Raw genomic sequence first — 21,599 nt, forward strand, 5'->3', positions numbered from 1 at the left:
TTTCTTTTGTAATGTTTCTAGTTCTTTCAAGCGTACAACAAGTCACATGACATTTTTTACACACACACACACACACACATACACACATACACATATGCACACACACACACACACACACACACAGACACACGTACGCACGCACGCACGCACACACATACACACATATACACACATGCACACATGAAACTTAAAAACATTGAATTTATTGGTATTTGAGTAATAATTCACACACATCTTTTTGCCATTGTAAATCTTTTAAGGTGTGTGTTTTAAAATATAAAATGGGATTTTGAAGTCAGTGCAAACTGCAGTTGTTAGTTGGCAGAGCTGCCAGCACTACAGGAGGTGGATGAGACACATGGGACCTGAAAATTTGTTGGGGAGAAAATCTTTCCGTCTCAGTGGTAATGTCTGACTTTTTCTTTTTAATGTCGCCTTTTAATCTGTTTAATCTGCTTTGCCTGAAAAGAAAGATTTCCTCTGAACAAATGAATAATGGCTCATTTCATGACAAATCAAAAATGTATCCGTTCAATCAAAAAAATAACAAATTAAAAGCTTGAGGATGGATTAACAAACAAATCATTTGATTTAATTTGAATATTAAATTGTTTGAATTTAAAAAAAAGTTTCAGAACCAAGCCCATCCAGTGATCTAATTATTTGACCTTTACTGAGGATATGCTGTGTGACAGTGCGGTCCGTGATAGTGTAATGATCAGAACAGCTCCTCGGGCCAGCTGCAGGACGAACACGGGCGGCGTTGGAGTCTTCCCCGTTCCAAAGCCCTCCGGTGAAACATAAAAGGTTTATTTTTCATCATTTTTTTTATCCCCTCTGTGTTTCCTCTGACCTCTCTCTTCAAGGTTGCTAATCAGGTGGTCCAGGCGCTGCTCACGCAGAAGGTTGGTTCCTTGTTTACTTGATATTGGACCGTCGTCAATCCCTGTTAAAACCAATCAATATCAAAGTTGACGGATTCCAAACTTTGTTTGACCGTGGAGTTTAACCACCGATCAGACAGACGTTGAGGATGTCCAGGTTTTTGCAGGACATACAGTCACGCTGCACGATTATCATAAAGAACGTACAAAAATCGCTAAATCTGGTGTGAGGTCTGCAGTCAGGGTGATTTTATTCCTTTTCGATTAGATTAGATTAGATTAGATTAGATTCAACTTTATTGTCACTAGCAGAGTACAGGTACAGAACCAATGAAATGCAGTTGACGTCTAACCAGAAGTGCAAAAGAAGCATTTAAATACCAAAGTGCTATTTCAGTACAGTGTTTCTGTGCAGTTATGTAGGCAAAAGAGATGTATTATGTACAACATTGTAGGGTTATAAATACAGGTTTGTCAGGAGTATAGGGGGATTATGTACAGAGTATAAATAGACATTTTATATCAATACTATATATATACATGTAGTATATCTATGTATATTGTGCAGGTTTTGGTCAGGTTATAGAATATAAAAAAAAAGTTAAGTTAAAAAAAGTCCACATAAACCAGAAGATTATTCTTAGTCACAACACATAGTTATCCATAACTTCTCTTCTGGCGGGCTGGATCTGAGCCAGACTGTTTAAAATATTAATATTAATATATATATACACAAACTCACACACACACACACACACACACACACACACACACACACACACACACACACACACACACACACACACACACACACACACAATACTGCCAAGGCTGAATCTGAGCCACACTGTTTAAAATGTTAATATTAATACACACACACACACACACACACACATACACACACAAACTACTGTGAAGGCTGGATCGGAGCCAGACTGTTTAAAATATTAAACTTTGGCAGTATTGTGCGTGTGTGTGTGTGTGTGTGTGTGTGTGTGTGTGTGTGTGTGTGTGTGTGTGTGTGTATAAAACCCCAATTCCAATGAAGTTGGGACGTTGTATGAAACGTAAATAAAAACAGAATACAGTGATTTGCAAATCCTTTTCAACCTATATTCATTGAATACACTACAAAGACAAGATATTTAATGTTCAAACTGATAAACTTTATTGGGGTTTTTTTTCAAATATTCACTCATTTTGAATTTGATGCCTACAACACATTCCAAAAGAACTGGGACAGGGGTAACAAAAGACTGGGAAAGTTGAGGAATGCTCAAAAAAGACAGGTTAATTGAAAACAGGTGAGAGTCATGATTGGGTATAAAAGGAGCAACCCCAAAAGGCTCAGTCGTTCACAAGCAAGGACTGGGTGAGGTTCACCACTTTGTGAACAACTGCGTGAGCCGATAGTCCAACAGTTTGAGAACAACGTTCCTCAACGTACAATTGCAAGGAATACAGGGGTGGCATCATCGGCAGTCCATAATATCATCAAAAGATTCAGAGAATCTGGAGAAATCTCTGTGCGTAAGCGGCAAGGCCGAAAACCAACACTGAGTACCCCGTGACCTTCGATCCCTCAGGCGGCATTGCATTAAAAACCGACGTCCTTCTGTAAAGGATATTACCACGTGGGCTCAGGAACACTTTGGAAAAACCATTGTCAGTGAACACACTTCATCACCACATCGACAAGTGCAAGTTAAAACTCTCCCATGCAAAAAAGCGAAAGCCATCTATCAGCAACACCCAGAAACGCCTCCGGCTTCTTTGGGCCCGAGCTCATCGGCGATGGACCGACGCAAAGTGGGGAAAGTGTGCGGCGGTCTGACGTGTCCGCCTTTTCAAATTGTTCTTGGAAATCACGGACGTCGTGTCCGCCGGGCCGAAAGAGGAAAAAGGACGGTCCAGATTGTTATCAGCGCAGGGTTCAGAAGCCGGCATCTGGGATGGTGTGGGGCTGTGTTAGTGCCCATGGCACGGTTGACTTGCACATCTGTGACGGCACCGTTAATGCTGAAAGCTACATACAGGCTTTGGAGCAACATATGCTGCCATCCACGCGACGTCCTTTGCAGGGACGTCCCTGCTTATTTCAGCAGTGTTGCACTGTGGTGTGACACGCTCGTAAACATGCCCCTGTCCCGGCTTTTTTGGAACGCGTTGCAGGCATCAAACTCAAAATGAGTGAATATTTGCGAAAGAACAATAAGGTTTATCAGTTTGAACATTAAATATTTTGTCTTTGTAGTGTATTAAATTGAATATAGGTTGAAAAGGATTTGCAAATCATTGTATTCTGTTTTACATTTTACACAATGTCCTAACGTCATTGGAATGAGGGTTTGTGTATGTATGTGTGTGTGTATATATATATATATTTGATACAATTCATATATACAAAACTGCAGACACATTTTTGGTTATTTCTTAGGATAGTTTTGTTAATGAATAGGTTTAGTGTTTTTGTTTTATTGTGTATCTATCTATCTGTCTATCTATCTGTCTGTCTGTCTATCTATGCGTCTGTCTGTCTGTCTATGTATCTATCTATCCATCTATCCATCTGTCTGTCTGTCTAGTTGTGATGCAAAGCCTACATGAGCACATCATACCGCAGCCCTCGTGCTCATTATTTTGACACGAAACCCTTGGTTTCTGGAAAGGTCGTCTCTCATTTGTTTATCCGCCCACCTCTCCGCCCTCCCCCCGCCCGCCTTCACAGGACCTGAAGGAGGAGTGCGTGAGGCTGCGGACGCGCGTGTTCGACTTGGAGCAGCAGAACCGCATTCTGAGCGTGCTGTTCCAGCAACGCGTCAAGATGTCCGGCGGCGCCGTCTCCCAGGTAGCGAGGCCGACCGACGCTGACAGACACGCTGCGCTTCGGGGCCGCGTGAATCTTTCATGAGACACGTCCCGCTCCAAAATGTTTCACCTCCGAAACCGACATCCAAACGGAAGAAAGAGAGAGAAATAGAGATGGAGAAGTGCTGCACATTTTGCGGTAAAAAAAAAAAAAGATTGCCTGCGGAATTTCATAAAAAAAAAAAAAAAAGTACTCAGTTAAACTCTGATACCTGCAGACACCCCAGATGAAACGTCAAGGAAGGGGAGATTATCAGTGTTGTTGTCATTTCTCTCCGAAATTCACACTCATTGACATTAGGAAGTGGAGAATGATGGATTCGTTTTTAAACTCAAACACCTCAAGTGCTCCGTGGACCGCCGTCTCCGCGCCGCGCCTTCCACTTTGAGGATAATCACATTCCAAGCGGTTGAGGGACACGGCGGTAAACAATGGAGCGGAGTAATTGCATTAATAAAACAAACGGGCTCTGATTGGAATGTCATTGGCGCTAATCATGGCGTCATTTAGCCTCTTGGAATGCGAGGAAGGGCAAATTGTTATTGATGTTAATGGCCTCCCGGGTTTATACTGGCTGGGAAATCCACACGGCTGCAGAAAAGTAAGAAAAGAACCCCGAACGGAGTGAAACCTCCATTAATTTCACATGTGATGCCACATTCGAGGGTGACATCATCGCGAAGCCCCGGTTCGGATTTTTCATTTTCCTGTGTGAAATCACCTAAGGTGTGCTCATTTAAAAAAAAAAGTCGTGCAAAAACATCATTATTTCGGTTGGTTCCATGATATTTTTTATCGGGATAGTAACAATACGCGGCATCGCAACACCGCGCAGCCCCGAGCTCTAATTGGCTGTCTCCTCTTTGCGCACCCGCGCCTTTGATCGTCTGCTGGGCTGGTTTATTTCGGGAGGGGGGGGGGGGGGGTGTTCTTCTTTTCTGTTCTCGTGCTCCTCGCCGGTTTGTTTGCGCGGCCGCCGGGTTCCCCTTTGATCGCGGCCTGGGAGGCTCGGCGGTAACGAGGGTCGCCGCCCTCGCTCTGCACCGCGCCGGGTGGAGGGATTCGGCGCAACCGCTCCGTCCGTTGGCTCGGTTCGGAAGCTTGGTGGGGTCAGGAGGGCTGTTGGAGCGCGGCATGTGGCCTATCGAGCAAAATCATCTATCAGCAACTACCAGCAAAGCGGAGCCTGACTGACTTAACTGGAGGCTCATTTGAGAACTAACTTGAACGTGATTGGTTTAAAAAAACAAACAAAAAACAAAAAAAAAAAAGGGCAAAATGCGATTCGCCGAAAGCAGCCCACGCGGTATGCCATTTTGGGGAAGATATCCCTGAAAAGTCAATCGTAGTATTCTTTGTATTTTTTGTTGAAATGAATAATTTCATTCTGAAATCATTACAGCCTCAAATGAAAGCATTAATAGCATAAAGCAATAAATTAAATAAATGAATAATTCTCATAACAATGCTTGTACACCAGTGTAACAAAGCGATAAATATAATAAATAAGGCAATAATCATTAAATGTATGTGCTATGGCAGACCTGAATAGATGCAAACCCTTTTTTTTTTCACATCAGAACCCACTGATACCACTCATCACTTTTTGGTTTGGAAATCTCCCACCAGAAACAGCATGAAAAGGTTGTTTTTCTCGCGCGCTGAGAACTCGTCCGGCGGATTCCGGGGGAGACGCCTGGCGGAAAAAGGGGGTTTGAAAGCGCGGCGAACGCAACGCCGCTGAGTGGCTTTGACAAGACTTTAAGAAGAGGTGGCATTCCCCGGCGGAGGGAAGAAAGTGCGGAAATAAGGGAAGTAGAACTAGTCCCGCCGCGTGACGCCGAAAGTGAGCGAAAACATTTCCGTCGGCAAAAAACCGGGGCAGGCGGCGCAAATGTAAATTCCATTCGAGTCCGCTGAAATCCCTGCGCCAGGATCATGAGATCAGATCAAAACAAACTTGACTTTGCTGCTTCAGTCCTGTTCTAGCGGATTGCGCTAGGAGACGCTAAAAAGCGGTGCATATTGTGGATCCCCACAAACGTTTAAATGGTCAAGCAGCCAAAGTCCCCTCAGATTGACACTCTGCCCCGTGGTGAATAAATAGATAATTTGGGGCGGAATTTAGAAACATTTCTTTGATTCCTCCTTTGTTCGCGGCCTTGAGAGTTTGATTTCCCGGCAAACTCCTTCCACGAGGGGAAGAGGAAGAAAAGCGGGGACAAAAAAGCCCAACTAATTAAAGTCCTCTGAACGCCCTCCGAAGCCTCCGGTTTTATTGGGGCTTTGGCGCGTCCTCGACCCGAGGCCCCCGCTGCCGCCGCCCTTCCGGCCCCTCTTAGAATTCCCCCGTCGCTCCGCACGGCGCGCGGGCGGTCGCGGGTCGCGGAACCGTGGCGTCCTCGGCGCCGCTGGACCCGAGGCCGCCGCCCTGTCCGGGTAATGAGCGAGGGCGAGCGGGGAGCGTGATCACTCGGAGAGAGGCAGCGTCGCTGTTTCCACAGTGTCTCCGTTCTGGCTGCGGAGGAGGAGGAGGAGGAGGAGGAGCACTCCGAAGCCCAAACGCGGGGCCACCTCATTATCGCATGGGAACAAACGAAGGGGCGGCGGTGGGATCGGGCGGCGGAGAGATAAAAATGCATGTGTCTATCAGTTGATGTATGAATTATTAAATGGGGTCTTTCTGTTTTTCTTCTGGAGCGAGACACGCTCACTCAGAGAATGTTGATTCAGCTCCAGTAATTCGTGGCCAGGTGTCCGTCTCATATTCCCGGTAACTGACGCGCTCCTGTGCATCGCTGTTTTTCTACCACGGAGATGCAGTGTGTTTGTGCTGAATTTGTTAAGATATGCCACCTCCATAAGGATAGAGGAAACCTGAGAATGCATGAAAGATTGATTATCAGTACGATTCTTCCACTAGAGCGGCTGTAGAAGCAAACCAATCAGTTAGTCAGGCTTGTTGCCAGACATCAGAATATGAGAGCAAATGTTCACTATTTCACTTCTAACTTCTAACAAGGTGCTATACAAATGTAGGTTATTATTATTATTATTATTATTATTATTATTATTATTACACTTTATTATATATATAGTGGTATACCCAGGTTACCCACCTGGTAATATTTTCATAAAAATAGTCAAACAAACAAACGTAATAAATAATTAAATAATCAAACTAACAAACATATAACAGATAATACATATATATAGTATATATATATATATATATATATATATATATATATATACAAACAAACATAAAAATACATATATATATATATATATATACAAGCAAACGTATTTATATACAGTATGTGTGTGTTTATCTATCTATCTATCTATCTATCTATCTATATATCTATCTATTTACTTACTTACTTACTTACTTACTTACTTACTTACTTACTTACTTACATCTTTACACATGTTTTCTATTTACAAAGACATATGAATAACCTCCTTTCAATCCTCCACTGTCTGAGTGAGACAGTTATTATTTTATCCCTTCATCCGCCAAAGAGCATTTTCATTGTAATAAACGAGTGCCAATAGTGAACTTCAGATGAGAGAGGAAGTCTGAACAAGCCTCTTGCTGTTTTCCCTTTCGTCTGCTGAGGCTTTTCTTTGTACAGATGTTGATGTTTTCGGGCAAAGCCGCGTTTCATATTCATGTGGTTTCCTGCTCGCTGCTCGGTGCTGTCGCTGCCTGTTGGTATCTGAGGAGCTCCAGCGGCACATACGTGACATTTTTTATTTTAATTTTATTTTCAGACAACGGTGGTCCGCTTGTGTTCCAAGGTTCAGGTCCCGGTTCCCTAGTCACGGATTCTGCTGACGACATGTAAAAATAAATAAATAAATAAAAATACAAACACTGCCGTGCATCCAATTACAGAGCGGCCCCTCAAGGCACGACGCAAAGTAGCACAAAAGGGAAAGGGAATCTGAGCGCGGAGATGTAGAGATAAGCAACGGAAAGTGATAACAAACAGGGATGGAGGGAGGAGGAGGAGGATGAAGGGTGAGGCGGCGGCCGTGCGCCACTTAGGGGGAAGTGAATATTGTGAGTGCCCCACAAGAGGTCAAGAAAAGCCAGACAGGGGGTCGGATTATGGAGCCTTGCTTTGAGCAGAGTTCAGGTGAATGGGGGACATGTCGAACTTTGAATAAAGTGGACGACTGGAAATTGTATTTAATTACTGCCATTAAAGAATACACTGCATCACAACTAATAATGGAACAGAGGTTCATTTAGCTTGTTGGGTAGCTGCTGCCAGTATACAATCTATCTATCTATCTATCTATCTATCTATCTATCTATCTATCTATCTATCTATCTATCTATCTATCTATCTATCTATCTATCTTATGTGTTCAATGTCAATATGGGGCCTATATGGCCCCATGCTGGACCCTCTGAATTAGACCACATGCCCGACATCATTCTCCTCATGTCACGTAGAACCACGAGCTGCCGGGTTTCGGCAGCTCAATGGGCAGAGTTTCCCATCAACAGTGCTGGGGTTTAGGGACTGTTAGGGATTCTCACCGGGGACATGCGTGTTCAAAACACAGGGCCCCAGGACACTTTTAGAGCACGTTGCATAAACACATCTCCAAATTGCATTATGTCATGCCCCGTGCAGCACACTTCATGTGCCGCGCCCTCCCAACAGATCATCCCAAAAAGCATGGGAACAGGACCCGGATGATTTATTTACATGGTAGGTTTTCGGAGGAGGTTTTCTCACATCGCTCTCTTTGAAAGAACCAAACTTTTACGTCGATAAGCGCAACGGCACTCAGGCCGCCTCCTGCGACGGTCTCAGTTCTGCTCACTTTTTGGGGGGGTCTGGGTTCACTTGGAGAGTTCACACATGGTGCGCATTTGGGCTGAATCTGAATCCACTGGAATTGGCTGAAAGGAGGCAAGTGTGCAAACACCCCATGACAGCGGTCATGCATGGGTGTATTATCTGTTTTATACATGTATGCGTATCTAAAAGGGCGTAAAATACCTTGGGGGCGATTAGTGGTCCTTGATGAAGTCTCTAATTCTGGACTGAACGTCTGCTTTTCAGAATCCAACTTCTGCTTCAAGGTTTTTACAGCCAGACGGGGAGCAGTTTGGTAACATGGATTTCTTTCAAAAGCAGTTTATTTTGAGGACTGTACTTATAACATCGCACATCAATTTATATATTTCTTCCATCACTGTGAAAGATGAATGTTTTCAATAACAAAGCTTTGACATTTTATTTCTGTTTTTGGTTTTTTTTATCTACTATGCCATATAAAAGTACATGGACCATTTCCAGGAAAGCCATCATCTTTATATGAAAAATCTATAAATATTATAGCATGTGATCATTGTAATTATTGGACTCGTCCTACAGGCAGATGCTTTTAAATAATATGGTTTCTACATATTGTAACAATAGGTTTGATGTTTCCCAGAATGATGGAGATTCATTGAGGCATAAACTATTTTGTCATCATCGAAGAATAAAAAAAACACATGAATCAGGCACAGGAAATGGCTTTAATATTACATGCTCTTTCCAAACATGAATAACGTTTCCGATTTCGGGCACGGAAACCCGGTACATTTAACCAGGACACTAAAGGGAAAAGCGCTCCTCTCAGTTGCACTTCACATTCTTGTCTAACTGAGGGCTTTGTTAAACTATCCGTTGTGTCCAATCTCAGAGATGCTCCTCAACTCGCCGGCTGTAATTAGTTCCCAGATTAATCCGCACATGCATGGCAAAATGTGACGTCCTCCCACAGTGCTTGTGAAATAAAAAGCTATAATGCTTAATCAAATAATTGGTGAATATCGTTGAATGGACTGAATAACTTTAGTCCCAAGATCCCTGATGCAATTATTTCCTATTCACATTAATTATTCCTAGATGACACTAATGACTTTGAAAGGAAGCCGGCGATGGCGGCCCCAGCAAAAGATCAATGCTGTTTTAAATGAGGTCACAACACGTCTCGCATTTGACGTCTGCGGGCCACTCCGAGTGCAATTGGCACTTGCACGCAGCATCTGCAGCAAGCTGGTGAATAATGCCAGTGGCTTCCACCAGCAGACTAAGCCGTTCGAATCCTTCCTTCTCTAATCCACCCGTTTATTTTTTTTAAGTTAAGTACACATTATACCAGTTATTAGTAGATCTACCAAATGCCAATAAAATAATAATGGTTTGTCTATTGTATGTAATTCTATCTTCATGTCCCTAACTTTATTCACATCATATCATCATTCATACAACCACAATAATAATAATAATAATAATAATAATAATAATAATAATAACAATAATAATAATACAATAATAATAATTACATAATAATAATAATAATAATAATAATAATAATAACAACAACAACAACAGCAATAATAATAATAATAATAACAATAATAATAATAATAATAATAATAATAATAATGCAAGACAAGCGTTTTGTTTTTTAAAAGGTGTGAACATCTTTATTGACTGTGAACTCTGGTAAACAATTTAGGCAGACTTTTAGCTGCAAACTTTTGTGGGACCCAAGCCGCCTATAAGAAGCTTGATTATTTTTCAATATTTGTGCCTCACAGCTGAAATAAGAGTTTTCCCGCACTCAAAATGTGTTATTCTTAATGTACAGAGTTTGAAAATGCTGAACTAATGGTAAAGACAGCAAGAGGCTACAGCTCTTGACACCTAGACAGAGAGTTGAAAAATAGCTTCAGTTGCCCAGCTTGCAGAAATGTATCATGATGTAGCCGAGAGAAAAATGAATAAGCACATTAAAGACTTAGGGCCCTCTAACTAGTGGAGTAGAAAATGCCATTCCTCCCCTCAATTAGCTTTTGGGTAGGAAAAGACAGCAGGGTGTGTCCAGCATATTGATTGTTTGAGATCTGTGACAGATACAAAAGACAAGCCTTGGGATATTCTCAATACTTATGTACAGTTGAGAGGGCTGAGGGACACTATTGAATAGAAAGTCAGGCATAATGTGTATAAACAAGCATTAATTTGAAAGAAATGTCACTGGTGTAAAGGTCAGATATACACACATCCAAAAGCTGTCAATGAAATATGATCCTTCCATCTCATCATTATTCATTTCAAAGTTTTATAAAAAATGCAGTACATACCATAGACAGATGTGCTTGGATCTAGTATGTTCATAGTAACCTTCCGTCCTGTTTGCTTTTACGGGTTCATTTCCAGGAGGTCCAGAGGAATGGAAAGGCAGGCATTCCTGCAGGGAGGTGGCCAAGTCTGTTAAGTCTAACCTGCCCACGCAGTAGCTGCAGTGGTAGCGGCAGCGAGGCCTCATTATCCAGTGCTTGCAGTGAGTACTCCAGTGGCTCCCGTACTTGGGCAGAGGGACGCGGCTCTTCCAAGCAGGTCAGTCTCGCATTCCTCTCTGAGCCAAAAGACCAAGTCAACTTTCTCGTAAAAAAAACAAACAAACATCTATTAATGTCATTGCAAATCTTTGTTATTGCTTATAGTGCGCAACAAGCCGGGAGAAAAGGATGAGCGCAGGGTCTGTATCCAGCCACAACTCGGCGTCCACTGAGCAGGCGGAACTGGGGTGGAAAGAAGGCCAGATTATGAAGGGTCTGAAACGGCTCCAAATGCGTAGCCCCAAAGGACCATCATCACTTGCATCTGTGCCAAATTACAAAGACTGCATGACCTCCAATGAGGGAATATACTCCCTAGGTGTCAAGTGTGGTGAACAGGCATCCAAACAGGCAGTCAATACAGGGAAACCTTTCAAGCCAGGGGTAGGGGTGGCCGCTCTGATTTCAGACTCTGATGATGGTGATGAGGAACCGGCTAAATCCCCAGTAAGGAAATCTTGTGGCCAACCCGGAGAAGATCCACTTTGCTCAGAGGAAAATGCTACTACCTTGGGGAGAGTAGGGGATGAAACTAGCCCTTGCAACAGTGGTCTAAAAGAAGACTCTGCAAACCTTACTGACAACTTTCTGTCACCTGTCATAGACGACTTCAACTCAGAGAGTCCCACACTGAAACCTGGTGTCAGCCCAACAGAGAGTCCTACACACTTGGATGTGTTGAGGAACAAAGACTTAGTAGACAAAGAGAAGTCATCTGATTTGAGCGACAGGAATAACAACCAGGAAAAACCCACTGACCGTAAATCCAGACTAGATTATGTCAAACGCCAACAGGACAGACCAGCAGTCGAGCATCTGGAGCCAGGAACTAGTTATAGGAGCTTGTCTATTCAGCATGCAGCAAAAAGAGCTCTGTGCTGTGTTAATGAAGCCAGACAGCGCAGCTCTTCAATGGACACTCCGCATTGCAGGGATCAGGCGAGTCAAGCGGGTGGTGATACCAAGGAGTACACCATTTTGGAATCCCCACGGAGGAAATTCAAACCTCAGGCCTGTGACTCTGCGAGAAAAGCTTTCATTCTCCGGAGCAAGAGTGCAGATGGAGGGCCAGATCAGTCCAAGCAATTGCATTCTCCCCTCCACCAGAAGCTTATTAAAGCCCATAGAACTAAAGGACAGTCAAACCCCCAAGGGCACAGTGCAGCTAGCACAAGGTCTAACCTTGGCAAGACACCTGGTTCATGCAAGGGTGCATTCCCTAAAGTTGAGAGAAGCGACAATCCTGCTGCAACAAGAACTTCAGTATCTCTTGAAAGTGTGGGGCATAGTTCTCCCCTCTCCCCCCCGATGAAACATTCCAAGACATTTAAGCCTCCTGGGACCAGCGATTTCCCAAACAGCCCGACCAAAGCCGCTGTGCAAATCACTAAACGACAGTCAAATAATGACTCGGTAGCAGAAAGACCCATCTCTTCCAATTTACCCTGCTCTCCACACAAACAACGGCGCCAAGAGCAGCACTCTGAAACTTCAAAATCTGAACTTAGGTCCCCATCGCCGCCACCCCCACCGGGTAGAACGACATCACTACTCATTAGACCTGCTCATGAACCTCCATCCAAAACCCATAAATCTGTAGGTCAGCCTCAGAGCTCTACAACTGGGAAGGCAACAGCTAGCAGCACCAAGCTTCAATCAAATCAGCTTTCATCTGTTTTACAGGGGCAACCTCCAGGCCCCAGCACAACGAAAGACCCTCGTAGTATGGCTCCTCAAATGGGCGCTGAGGCTACCAAGTCACCAAAACGTGCCCATGTCAAGGTCTTCAATCCGCAGTCATCCAGGACATTATCTACACCCTCTGTCCCTGTCCAAGAATCACATGCTGGTGACTGTGCTCCATCAACCATGAATAGGACTGTCACATGCCATGAAGAAAACAGTACTTCCTCTATATTTCCAAATCATGGCATCTTACCAGCCTCCATTGGTGAGCTTAATTTTTCCGAAGTCAAACCTCAGCTCACTTCCAATGTTTATTTCCATGGGATCGGCAGTATTCCACAGAACTCCACCTCAAAATCGGCAATGACAGCACTTCCTGGAAATGCCAAATCCGTTGAGGTGATTCCGGGACAAGGAAGCAGTACCTTCCTTGTTTTGGGAAGACAAAGCAAAGTTGATATGAACACTGCTGCAAAAGGTGTACAGACATTCGAGACATTCACTCATGATCCCCACATCCATCAGTTAATACACGGAGTCAACGAGGTCAAAGCCCGCCGAAAGATCGAGACCCGTTGTAGCTCGCTGGATTCCGAGCCCCCAGTCCAACCTGCCGCAGCGGACAGCGGCGTGATGTTGGACTGGGGATTTGATGAGGAAGGTTGGCTTTTCAAACGGTCTGTTTCTGTATCCACCAGACCCCCTCTTGGGCCTGTTATGGGCATGAATGGGGCTAAGGCTCGCAGCCAGAGCTTTGGGGCACGATACATGGATAGACCGAGCTTTAACAGATCCGGAAAGATCCGCACTCAGATCAAAACCCACTCAGGCAGCTCTCTGAACTCTCTTGGTGATGTATTCCCGGGAAGTATGAGTTGCTCCAATAGCTATCATTGTCCGATGAACCGATCCCTTTTGAACAACTTTCTCATTGAAGAAGGTCTGCCAATACCTTCACATTTGGGCTCCTCCAGCGAGAGACTTCAAAGTCTGAAGCTGCAGCGGGAGCAAGCCCGGCGTCTGCAGATTGAGCAACAGTTCTCCAGCGCCTTTGGCGAGCCGGTTTCAGAAGAACCGGAAAGGCAAAACAATATCACAACCATCGAGGAGAAAGTGATGCTGGGGATCGAGGAGAACCTGCACAAGTCCCAAGAACAGGAGAGAACTAATGATGCTAAGCAGAAATCCGGGTCGACCTTGGCCAACTGGTTCGGCTTCCGAAAAAGTAAGCTGCCGGCGCCGACCGGCAAAAAAGCCGATCCACCGAAAGCAAAGGAGGAGAAGAGGGAACAGAAAATCACGTCCCTTCTGGGAGGGAAGCAGGGCAAGTCGGACAAAAAGAAAGAGAGGAGGAAAAGTGATGGAAAGGACTGGTAAGGAATCAAAGCGAATGAACGGTGCAAGATAAGATCTAATTATTACTTATTGTATCAAGTGTAAATGTGTGTGTAAGATCAAAGTTCACAGCAGAAGTGTGGAGGGTGAAGTTTCTGGAGAAAAACTGTTTTGTTTGGTTTAAAAAAAAAAGAAAAGATGAACAAGCTTTAAGAAATTCCCATCAACGGAGCGCTCGCTCCGGCTATTCATTCTCAAGCCAATAACCGTCCTTTCATGTTAATCCTTATTGTACTCGTATCACTTTGCCTTTGTCTACCGGAGGCACTGTTCTTTTTCTTTTAACGTAAAACTTCCGTAACTGTGAACTTGTTTTGTCAAAATAATTGGGTGGAATGGTCCTGCTTGCCCATTACAAAGTCACGCATACAGACTTCAGTTTTTAGTTTAAAAGGTTTTTTTTTTAAATCAAGATGGCTATTAAGCGCTTTGGCTTTAATTCACATTTAATCTCAACACCGAACCACGAGGAGCCGCTCCGGTTGATCTCTTCATTCTCTTTCTGCCAAGTGAAGTGATTTACAGCCGCGGATATCCCGGGCTACTCTCTATTTCACTGTCAGGCCATTTTCGAACGCTCTCAGAAGCATCTATCCCCGGCTTTTCGCCCCGAGAGGAGTCGAGACCCATTTCGAAAAAAAGAACATCACAGCCAGGTTTCGAGAGATATCGTGTGTAATCGATCCGCGGAAGCTCTCTGGGCATGCTGAGTCACTGCAGAGGAGACTTAGATCATGGAGGCCCCGCTGAAAAAGTGTTGTTGTTGTTGTTGCTGTTGTTTGTTGTGGCCTTTCAGCTCTGTCGGCAGAAGGGAGTCACATGACGCCGTGCGGGCCTGTATCTCCATGCCCTGCCCGGGAATGTCGCTCAACGAAATACAAGGACACTCTGACATCTGTTGCGGGGAGCCAAAGGTAAAATAAATCATTAATACTTCCTCCCAGGCGGGGCGCTTGTATTAAAGCCGCCTCTAAGCGGAGACCTGGAAATGTCGGCGATTTGATGTATTTTGTAATGAATCCCAAGTCGGGCCATAAATCAATAATGACTGGACATATTTTGCAGGAATGTGGACATCGATTTATGTATATATATCAGAATGAGAATCAGAATTAGATTCTGTTTATTTGCCAAATTTTTTTTCGTGTATGAGGAACTTCACTTGGTATAGGGTTGGACAAACAGTTGCTGTCGCCAGGCAGAGGCAATTCAATTGAATACAAAAACGTCTTTTTTCCCCGATTTGTAGATTGCGGTGTTAAATGGATATAAATCACATGCACAATAAAAGGGGTAATGAAAATTGAAAAAAATGCATGTTGGACTTTTTTAATACTGATGCTCAAAGGATGAGCACCGAGGCAGCGCGTCCCGAACCGAAGGAAGAGCAGAGCTATGTCCGTCTGGCCACGATTTGCATGTTCAACCGACGGTCATAATATTGTTTGTGTTTCGGAGGCGTTCCGGACGCCTGGGTGGAGATGCGCTGCCTCACTGCTCATCCTTTGAGCCCTGCCGGTTCTCACCATGAAGGACGGCAGAGTTTCAGCTCGGCACCGCCCTCGTTCTCTGAGGCCTGAACGCTGCGACGGCGCTGCCGGGACGTGCAGGGGCTCGGCCGCCCCATTCAAAAGCAGAAAGAAATACCATCTGATTAATCAAACGCCTGGCTTGTACGAGGAATAGCCGCAGAAGGGAAAGATGTTCTTCAGGATCGAGATCATTCTGGCAGTATCCTTTAAAATCGTCTTACACACAATTTCATCATCCCAATCGTCTCCACCGACCCTGAATATCAGCATACGTACAATTATTTATCACGTACATTCGTTCACTTTCAAAATGCTTTTTTTTTTTTTAAAACCCTTTCTGCTTTTTCCAACAAGGGGACCCTTGCGCTTTGAAGGGCAGAAGTGCTTTTTCAGGGTAGAAAGTCAGAAGGTTAGGTATTTGCAACTTTAAATGACTCTCATCCCATTACATAACATTTTGGAAACGTTTTTTGAAATGCTCTCTTTACAACCACATAACACGACCATATGGTCTTTCGTCGTTGCCTTTCTGCATCACTCTTTCATTGAACAGTAAAAATAATTAAATAAATACAGTTGCATTACTGTCCCAAAGAAAAAGGTTGGACAAATGCTGATACAATTTTGTACAAAGAAAACCAAAACACTATCAGGAGTTGCCAGCTTGACGTTTGCAGGGTTTGCGACTATGAACGCTGAACAAAACACACTTAACATTAATTAACCTAACGCGACGCGGAAACGGCGCTTCATTGGAAGTAAAAGGTTTTACTGGTCTTCAGTAAGCCGGGCTCATTTTAATGTCATTTAGGTGAATGCTATTTGGGTGTTGGGCTATCAGCTCGTCTAGACAGTTAAATTGGATTAGAGCTCATTTAGCCCCGCCACAGGTTTTGTACGAAGCAGAGCTTTCCTTATTTTAATTTAATTACAAGGCCTAATGGGTGTCAACTGGGCCAGATTGTTATAGCTGATTGATAGGCTTTTAAAAACGGGTCCTCGAGAACGGCAGCGATGTGAAACCAAGCTGCACTGGATGGAGCGGAGCGGTCGAGTCACTAGATCAACCGGAGGAAACGTTATCCACACGCCTTTGTGACTAAGCTCACACTTAGATTCCAAATTTAGTTTTGTCATAAATGTAAAAAAAAATACATTTAGTTAATTTAGAATAGTCCTTCAAGGTCCCATGGCGCTACACAAGGGAGTACTATCTACAGTACGTGTGGTATCCCTGCACCCGAATACAAATGTACACACAAATAGTGAGGTTCTTCTTGTGTGTGTGTGTGTGTGTGTGTGTGTGTGTGCGTGCGCCTGCATGTGTGTGCGTATGTCCACCAACGACGCCCAGACACAGATGATGAGCCGGAGAGACGGCGAGAATGGATCTGCGGTGACCAGCCCCGGCCAGGAAGCCGTGATCGGTAAGAATATGAACTTTGTTAAAAAACACAAACCGTCCCCTTCCCTCCCGAGGAGCCGCTGGATGTCACGGCGCAGACGCGTCCTCGCTGATTACGATCACGGTCTCGGGGCGTCCAGCGCGACTGGTGTTAGATCTGTACTCAGTTTTTTTTTTTTTTTTCCTTTCGATGAAAAGGAGCCGTTCGGCAACGTCGAAGCCGCCATTCTAAAACAATTTTCGCCCTTTGGGGAGCCGCACTACCCCTCTCATGCTGTCTAACAGTTACATAACAGAGAGTTATGCTGGGTCCCGATCATTTTTCATTTTTATTTTAAACACTTGACAGCTGATGAAACAGTCGGACCAGATGCAGATTCATACCAGTTCTCACCATAATCCGACACGGGGACGTTATAGTAATTGATTTTTTTTTTTTTTTTTTTAATGAATCGAGCATCAAAGTGCTGATCTGTGTCACAGTTGCACAGCATGTACATTCAATTCTTTTTCATTTCAAAGGAAAACACCCAAATAGCCTGTAGTGACAAAAAAAAAAAAAAAAAGCCGTTTTTATCCACTCCAAAATTAACTTCACGGTCAGCTGTCAGTTTCAAGGGGAGAGGAACCGCACGTTGGCTCGGTCCTTTTGCAGATTAGATGGACAAACACAGCTTCCTTAATTGGCACGTTCTGTTGAGGAGTTGAAGGTGCGTGCGTGGGATTGAAAACCTGCCAAAATTGGGCTCCAAATAACTCCACTGGTGTCAAATTGAGTTCAAGCCTGGTTACCAGCCCGCACACGCGCGCGCGCACATTTTTAAACTTTATCCGTGACCATTTTCCTGATGATAACTCACATTTTTTGATTATTTTTTTATACTGATAGTCTTCTGTCTTCTGATAGTCTTCTTCTTCTATCTTCTGGTTTTGTATTTGTTAAAGCAATGGCGCTTCCACCTTAAAATTGGAATTACCAAATATAGAATGCGGCAAAATTTTGTAACCTGGACAAAAATAAGTGTTACCATGACTGGAGGGAACCCCTTCAATATCCCTTCATTTCCCAATGTAACCCTTGACTATAATGCGATTTTAACAAGGTTCTTGCATGAAAATCGTATAGTTCTGTCAACCCACAACCGTTTTTTTGTTTTTTTTGTATTTTATAATTGAATTCATATTTGTTTAATTATGAGTAGTAGATATTTCCACTTTAAGACCAAGTCTTGATTCAGTTTTTATTGATTTGCTTAAATGGGCGAAAACAATGTACATTATTTCTTGGCCCACTCCCGTTTTACAGTGGGAAGTGATGTCAGGAAAGAAACCAATTCAACGGAATGATGAAGGCATCGGCCCTGACGTGTGGGATTCATTGCACTGTTTCGAGTGGGGTTGTGGAGGATGGGAGGGGTGGAGAGAGAGAACAGAACCGCCTCCGCCTCCAGCTCAAGCGCCCGTCGGGCCCCGATCGATGCTCGGCCTCGGACCATTGATGCCGAGCCCGAGTCTCTTGTTAAGCTCCGGCTTCAGAGCCGCCAGATCAATACCGCTGGAGGACTGCGCCTGCTCCGCCCGGCGGCTCCTCTTCATGACGCTTCCCTCTATGTTCCCTCTCCTCGGGGAATCCTGTGCCATTTTTCCAAAACGGAACGTGGTATTTCAAGATAATTTCCCCGTGTTAGGTTATTATTATCTTTTTTTTTTTTTGTGTGTGTGTGTGTGCATTTTGGAGCTTTTTAAAGGTTTTTGGGTTTTTTTGAGGGCGCTCTCCGATGCGGTACAAAGGTTCCGCCGCAAAGGTTCCTAAGAAATTCCCGCACAATTCCCCTTTTCTGTTAAAAAAAAAAAAAAGGTGTTTGGCAAAAGCGATGCGGGATTATCCCAGCTGGCGCTCGCTGTGAAAGAAAAAAAGGAACGCATTAAAGCTCCTCACTCTCAGGTCTATTGAGGGAGACGGATATCTGCATAGAAACATCCGTCCACCCCGAAACGTTAGTTTGGGTGGTGACTATGTTCACGTTCTCTGTTATCTCTGTTATTGAGGCTCCTAGCAGCCTGGTGTTGGTGCCATTCAGGACTACGGTCCATGTTTTAATTTTAGAGGAAAACTTCAGGAGGACTGCAAGGAGGAGAAGTTGGCCAAAGGCCTTTACTGTACGTACATGTATTATGACAGGAGTGGTTGTAAGCCATATTTTATTCTACCTGCTTTGGTGCAGGCCAATTCCTAGGTAATATACTGTATATAATCCAATGTAATACAATAAACCAGCTCTGCCGTGAATTCTACTGTTATGAAGTTCATAATGTTCAGCTTTTGTGGACCAAGAGTCGGAAATGTGCGGTTTCAATTATATGTGTATGACTGAGGTCATAGTTAAATGCTGTGTTGTACTGAACTTCATTATATTGAGGGGTGTTTCTGTTTTTTTGTCCCCCCCTGTTGACATACATGAGGGGAACAGAATATTGGATATAATTGAATATAATGTAGTTCAGTACAACACCACCAACTATGACCTTGATACTAAAACATGGCATTGAATTAACAACTCTTTTATGACAGTGTAAAATAAAACCTGATTATAGCCAACATAAAGCAAAATGTATGGCTGAGCTGGTGTGTTAGATTGCATTGGATTGTACAGGTGTACCTAATAAACTGTATATACAGTATATGCATATATACTGCATGTTTATACAGTATATATGTATATACAGTATATGATATATATGTATATGCTGTATATACAGTATATATGTATATACAATATATACAGTTTATGCATATATGTATATAAATCTACATTTCTACCTCACGCTTCCATCCGTATTTTAGTTTACGTGGAAATATTTGAACCTGCACAATCTAAGGAATGTTTTCCAAAAAAACATGTTTTGCAGACTTAAAGTTTACTTTTGTCGCAACGTTGATCTCTACATTTTTTTTTTTTCTGAACCGCGAAGCCGAAATATGACATAGCCCCCCGCAGGCGTTAAAAAAAAAAAACCTTTTTGGAAAAAAAAAGTGTTTGTGTGTTTGGGTTGTTTTTTTTTTACCGGAGGAGAAGCCGTCGTGAACATCAGACGTGGCCGATAACAGAAGCTGCAGAAGCATCACGAGGGATTTCTATCACGCGCACAGCTGCTGTGGAGCCGAGTCTCCCCGGATGAGGGGGTTCAAGGCCGAGCGCTGAAGAATGGATTGTTCTCCTTGTTGCTGCCACTTCTAAATATTATTTATTTACTATTATATTACTATTAACAACAGTGTTGAATGCCTGAGGAAAAACAGCATTTCTTTGGTGGATGAACGTGTACGCATAAACAAGCCCTGCTTGCCGGTGTTGTCTCTGTGCACCTCTTTGCCTTCCCAGTGTATTTTTGAATTCTGTTCTAAATGCCATGACATCATGAACTCCAGCCCGGACTCTCCCAAAATGTTATGTCAAGATATTTAACTCATTCAGTGAACGATGGATATTTTTAAGTCCGTACGATGGCGATCACTGAGGGGACTGATGACGAGAGAATCTGTGATGATGTCACAGGTGAACACCAACATCAAATCAATGAAGTGGAAATGACAGCTTTACTCCAAAAATAAGTGATTGTTTGCTGTTGTTCCAGGGACAAGGGAGTCTACTTTACCTCTACTATACCTCTACTATAACTCTACTATACCTCTATTCTACCTCTACTCTACCTCTACCTCTACTATTTCTCTATTCCACCTCTATTTCACCTTTACTCTCTTTCACTTTACTCTCTTTCACTCTCTATTTCACTCCTTTACCTCTACTGTACCTCTACTATACCTCTACTCTACCTGTACTCTACCTCTATTCCACCTTTACTCTACCTTTACTCTACCTCCACTCTACCTCTACTATACCTCTACTATACCTCTACTGCACCTCTGCTCTACCTGTACTCTACCTCTACTCTACCTCTACTCTACCTCTTCTGTACCTTTATCATACCTCTATTCTACCTCTACCTCTATTCCATCTCTATTCTACCTCTACTGTACTTTACTTCTACTTTGCACAACCTACTTCTACTCTAACTCTCCTCTAGCTCTATTCTACCTCTTCTCTACCACTACTCTACCTCTAATCTACCTCTATTCTATATCTAGTCTACCTCTACTTTGCACTACCTACATCTACTCTGTCTCTACTTACTTTTGCCTCTACTCAACCTCTACTCTACCGCTATTCTATTTCTACTCTAACTCTACTCTACCTCCCTCTACTCTACTTCTGCCTCTACCCTAAGTCTACTCTACCTCTACTCAACCTCGACTCAAACTGTACTCGACCTCTATTCTGCCTCTACTCTATCTCCACTCAACCTGTACTCTACCTCTATAATACCTCTACTTTGCACTACCAAC

General features: G+C 43.5%; 1 protein-coding gene across 1 annotated transcript in view; it reads left to right on the forward strand.

Annotated features, from left to right (window-relative positions):
* The window catches only part of LOC307243931 (uncharacterized protein), a gene marked incomplete at its 5' end in the record, with an annotated part of 51,323 nt that overhangs the window by 24,237 nt on the left and 5,487 nt on the right, over nt 1-21,599 (forward strand). The window contains 8 exons of the mRNA XM_080018900.1: nt 867-905; nt 3,613-3,732; nt 10,995-11,174; nt 11,282-11,936; nt 12,594-12,772; nt 13,160-14,235; nt 15,054-15,171; nt 17,144-17,216. Coding sequence (XP_079875026.1) covers nt 867-905; nt 3,613-3,732; nt 10,995-11,174; nt 11,282-11,936; nt 12,594-12,772; nt 13,160-14,235; nt 15,054-15,171; nt 17,144-17,216 — 2,440 coding nt within the window. The remainder of the gene's footprint in view (nt 1-866; nt 906-3,612; nt 3,733-10,994; nt 11,175-11,281; nt 11,937-12,593; nt 12,773-13,159; nt 14,236-15,053; nt 15,172-17,143; nt 17,217-21,599) is intronic.

This window comes from Zeus faber (genome assembly GCF_960531495.2).
Source record: "Zeus faber genome assembly, chromosome: 18".
In the NCBI taxonomy this organism is placed as follows: Eukaryota; Metazoa; Chordata; class Actinopteri; order Zeiformes; family Zeidae; genus Zeus; species Zeus faber.